At 38.2% G+C, this 4519-nt stretch overlaps 1 protein-coding gene across 1 annotated transcript; it reads left to right on the forward strand.

Annotated features, from left to right (window-relative positions):
* Positions 1-1168: 1168 nt before the first annotated feature.
* On the forward strand, positions 1169-3179 carry LOC133294212 (uncharacterized). Its single transcript, XM_061492862.1, has 3 exons — positions 1169-1514; positions 1764-3100; positions 3147-3179. Exons 1-3 carry the CDS (start codon positions 1169-1171, stop codon positions 3177-3179), a joined length of 1716 nt encoding a protein of 571 aa, XP_061348846.1.
* Positions 3180-4519: the final 1340 nt, after the last annotated feature.

Consider the following 4519-nt stretch of genomic DNA (forward strand, 5'->3'; position numbering starts at 1 on the left):
AATAAGGAGCTTGGAAGCACAACAAAGGCAACCAATTCAATACTCGGAGCAAGCAGTAGAGGATTGAAGATCAAGATTTCTTCTATATTCTTTCCAGTAATTATAGTTTTTATGCTTTCTTTTGAATATTTGTTTATGTCAGATATGATTATGTCTGGCTAAGTTCTTTTATTGTAGTTAGGGTCACAAACCCTATGTGAACCCTTGTTATGACGGATTGATTTAAATTATTTTACTCGTTTATATAAATTTCTTTATCTTATCTTGTGCGTATTTGATATTTTCTTTATTAAACCTGATCAATTTGATAGTTGAAAATAGTTGGAGGGTTAGAACCTTAAATAGGGATATTGGGGTTTCTGATCTCGAAAGGAGATAAGATAACTATTGGTATGCATACTAGGGATAGATGTATATTTAATTGCAGATGTTGGAATTACTGTGTTCATTGTTTAATTCTCATGAGGGGTTACTAAGGGATTAGGATTCTAAGTGAGGTTAAAGGGTTAAGTTACCAAGGGATTGGGATTTAACTATTAATATATTGAGATCATAATTATCTGAGAAATTATATAAATAAGTATTTTGTATCAATCCAAAGTAATAAGTGGGGATCATAGGGAGAGTGTTCCCTAACTGCAATTCTTTCTCATATTTTCAAAACCAACTCCATTATTATTATTCTTCTTTTCATTCTTAAAAATACAAAAACTCAAAAATAAGCTTTTACTTTTATGGTTACTAAGATTCAATTTAATTTTCCCAACAAGAGATTAAGTTTTTCAACTTAAAGTGACTGATTATTTTAGTACTTGGTTTTCAATCCCTGAGGAGACGATCTTTCTTACTACTTTACTACTTATGCGAAATGGTATACTTGCCGGATAGCATCAAGTTTTTGGCGTCGTTGCCGGGGATTGAAAATTTCAATATTATAAATAATCTTTGATCTTTGAGATTGAATTTTATTTTATTTTATTTTATTATTCTTGTTTGCATTTTACAGGTGCTATTAACAAATTTTTTTGAGTTTTATGCGAGGTAGACTTCCATCTAAAGACTTTTTGCTTGATCCTGAAATTCAAGGACTGAGAGGAGACTGAGGAAGGCGGCTAGGCAGATAATTTGGGAAGATTTGAAAAGCGTACCTGCACAACCAAAACAAGAGATGGAAGGAGACAACAACGATGATGGTGGCATAGGCCACAATCCACCCCCAAGATTGTTGGAAAGTATTCTAACACCGGTGTTCAATAGGCCAAACTCAAGCATAGTCAGGCCAACGGTGGAAGCAAACAATTTTGAGTTGAAACCATCATTGATTTCTTTGGTGGCAAGAGCTCAATATTCTGGTGCTGACGAGGAAGACCCACATGAGTTCATAGATCGATTTCTGATGATCTGTGACACTACAAAGCACAATGGTGTGCCAGCTGATGCTATCAGGCTCCGACTATTTCTTTTTGCTGTTAAGGGAAGTGCTCTCAAATGGATAGAAAGGCAACCAGCAAATAGTATCTCAACATGGGAAGATTTGTCAAACAAATTCTTTGCCCATTTCTTTTCTATGGAGAAATATAATCAGCTAGTGAATGCAATCACGAATTTCCGTTAATTTGAAGGAGAATCATTGTGTGCAACTTGGAATAGATTCCAAGAACTTATCCGGAAGTGTCCACAATGGGAAGGAGACAATGACAGAAAGGTAGCAATTTTCTTTAATGGCATTTCTCCTGAAACAAGGTTGGTGATTAATGGTGCAGCTGGAGGTTCTATTCGGCAGAGTACCTCAGAGCAAGCTCTCAATCTGATAAAGAAATTGGCAAGAGATGAAAATGAGAGTGTTCCAACCTCAGTAAAAAGAGGAGTGATAAAGCAAGAAAACAATGACACTTTGCTCGCTGAACTGTTATCCAAAAAGATTGATAGTAAGTTTGACAGTTTGGAGCAGCAATTTCAAAAATTCCAAGTGTCTCATATTCAATCAACTCCTCAGGAAGCTCACAAATCCAACGAATGCTCTAATTCGTTATCAGATGATTCACCTCAACAAGTACAGGTGAATGGAATATGGTATGACCAGCGGCCTCAGCCGTCAAACTTTCCAAGGAACAATAACTATGGTGCTGGAGGTGGTGATGGAAATTTTCAGCGAAGAACTCAAGGAGCTGGCATGGATTACAAATCTAATAACTACCAGCAGCCTCCACAAATTCAAGCAAAGGAACCCTCTGAATTGGAAAAGCTAGTGGCACAGATGGCTCAACATTCAAATGCTTTCATAGAGGAGCAAAGAGCCAACAACAAAAATACAAGTGCTTCCCTAAAGAACTTGGAGAATCAGATAGGCCAACTTGCAAAGCAGGTTTCAGAAAGAATTCCGGGTACTTTTCCTAGTAATACAGTTATCAATCCAAAGGAAGATTGCATGGCTATTACCACTAGAAGTGGCAAAGTTGTAGCACCGCTTGCAAATCCAATTCTTGATCGTGTGGAAGACAAGGAACAAGCGGAGAAGCAGAAAGGAGCAGTTGAACCAGAGGCTAAAATAATTGTGAAAGAAAAGGAGAAAGAAGCCGTCATTGAAAAGGAAAAACCATCTTTCTTTGATAAGAATTTCCCATTGACCCATGAATATATAATGGCTCAAGCACCTTACCCAGAAAAGTTCAAGAAAGAGGTTACTAACAACCATTATGACAGGTTCTTAGACATCTTCAAGAAGTTGCACATCAATATTCCTTTTGCAGAAGCCTTAGCAAATATGCCTGGATATGTAAAATTCATGAAGGATCTGTTGAAGAAGAATAAACTGCAAGAATGCCAAACCGTTGAACTTACTGCAAAAAGTAGTGCATTCATTCAGCAGAAGATTCCAGCTAAGCTTCGTGATCCAAGTAGTTTTAATATTCCCATTACTATTGATGATATTGCCATTGGCAGAGCTATTTGTGATCTTGGGGCTAGTATCAACTTGATGCCTCTTTCTATTTATAAGTCACTGGGAATTGAAGAATTGAAACCCGCAGAAGTTTCTCTTCAACTTGCTGATAGATCTGTGAGGAAACCTAACGGGATCATTGAAGATGTTCTTGTCAAAGTTGACAAGTTTATCTTTCCTGTTGATTTTGTGGTGTTGGATACAGGGGAAGGAAGTGATAAGCTCTGCTTTTAGGTAGGCCCTTTTTGGCTACAGCCCGTGCTGTAATTGATGTTGAGCAGGGAATGATTAAATTAAGGATGCATGATGAGGAACTCAATTACAATGTTTTTGAGGCAATGAAAAGACCAGCTGAGAATGATGATTGTTTTCAAGTTGAAGTGTTTCAAGAGCAACATAAGAAGATGCGTCCACAAGAGATTGATTATGAGTTGAGAGCCCGTGATCATGTTCCCTTTGAAGGCAAAGAAGTTGTTGTGGAAGAGCTTAAAGAAAAAGCTGATGATATAGAAGATAAGCCACCCAAGGTTGAGTTGAAAACTCTGCCTGATACTTTGAAATATGTATTCTTGGGGAATGAAGAGACTTATCCTGTAATTGTCAATACGGCACTATCTCCGGGTCAAGAAGAGGAGCTTGTTGAAGTTCTAAAAGCTCCTAAGACTGCCATAGGGTGGTCTATTTCTGATTTAAAGGGTATTAGTCCCTCTATTTGCACACACAAAATTCTTATGGCCGAAAACATCAAACCTGTGAGACAACCGCAAAGAAGGCTTAACCCGATCATGAATGAGGTAGTCAGAAAAGAAGTTGTGAAGCTTCTTGATGCAGGTATGATTTACCCAATTTCTGATGCTGCTTGGGTAAGTCCGGTTCAGACTGTTCCAAAGAAGGGTGGTGTGACCGTTGTCAAAAATGCAAACAATAAGTCATTCCCAACTAGAACTATCACAGGTTGGAGAATGTGTGTTGATTACAGAAGGTTGAACACGGCCACCAGGAAAGATCATTTTCCACTACCCTTTGTTGATCAGATGCTGGAAAGACTGGCAGGCCATGCTTATTACTGCTTTTTAGATGGTTATTCAGGCTACAATCAAATTCCAGTAGCTCCTGAAGACCAGGAGAAGACAGCCTTCACTTGCCCATTTGGAGTCTTCGCTTACCGACGAATGCCATTCGGCCTCTGTAATGCACCTGCCACCTTCCAAAGGTGTATGCTCTCTATTTTTTCTGACATGGTAGAGCGATTTTTAGAGGTATTTATGGATGACTTCTCCGTCTTTGGTTCTTGTTTTGATTCTTGTTTAATTAACTTGTCTAAAGTTTTGAAAAGGTGCCAAGAGACTAACCTTGTTCTGAATTGGGAAAAGTGCCATTTTATGGTTAATGAAGGTATTGTTTTGGGGCATAAAATCTCCAGGAATGGAATTGAGGTTGATAAAGCTAAATTGATTTTGATTGAGCAACTCCCCACTCCCATTAATGTTCATGCTGTTAGGAGTTTTCTAGGACATGCAGGTTTTTACAGGAGGTTCATCAAGGACTTCTCCAAGGTTGCTAAACCATTGAGCCAGC

Source organism: Gastrolobium bilobum, unplaced genomic scaffold, assembly GCF_033153095.1.
Source record: "Gastrolobium bilobum isolate Gb01-03AN ecotype WA unplaced genomic scaffold, APGP_CSIRO_Gbil_v1 utg142591, whole genome shotgun sequence".
NCBI lineage: Eukaryota > Viridiplantae > Streptophyta > Magnoliopsida > Fabales > Fabaceae > Gastrolobium > Gastrolobium bilobum.

Bases quoted from the DNA above. Each gene is read 5' to 3' on its own strand.
- LOC133294212 (XM_061492862.1), top strand. From the start codon at position 1,169: ATGGAAGGAGACAACAACGATGATGGTGGCATAGGCCACAATCCACCC. The intron at 1,515-1,763 runs GTATCTCAACAT...TTAATGGTGCAG, and splicing joins AGAAAGGCAACCAGCAAATA to CTGGAGGTTCTATTCGGCAG. The intron at 3,101-3,146 runs GTTGACAAGTTT...TGTTGGATACAG, and splicing joins TTGAAGATGTTCTTGTCAAA to GGGAAGGAAGTGATAAGCTC.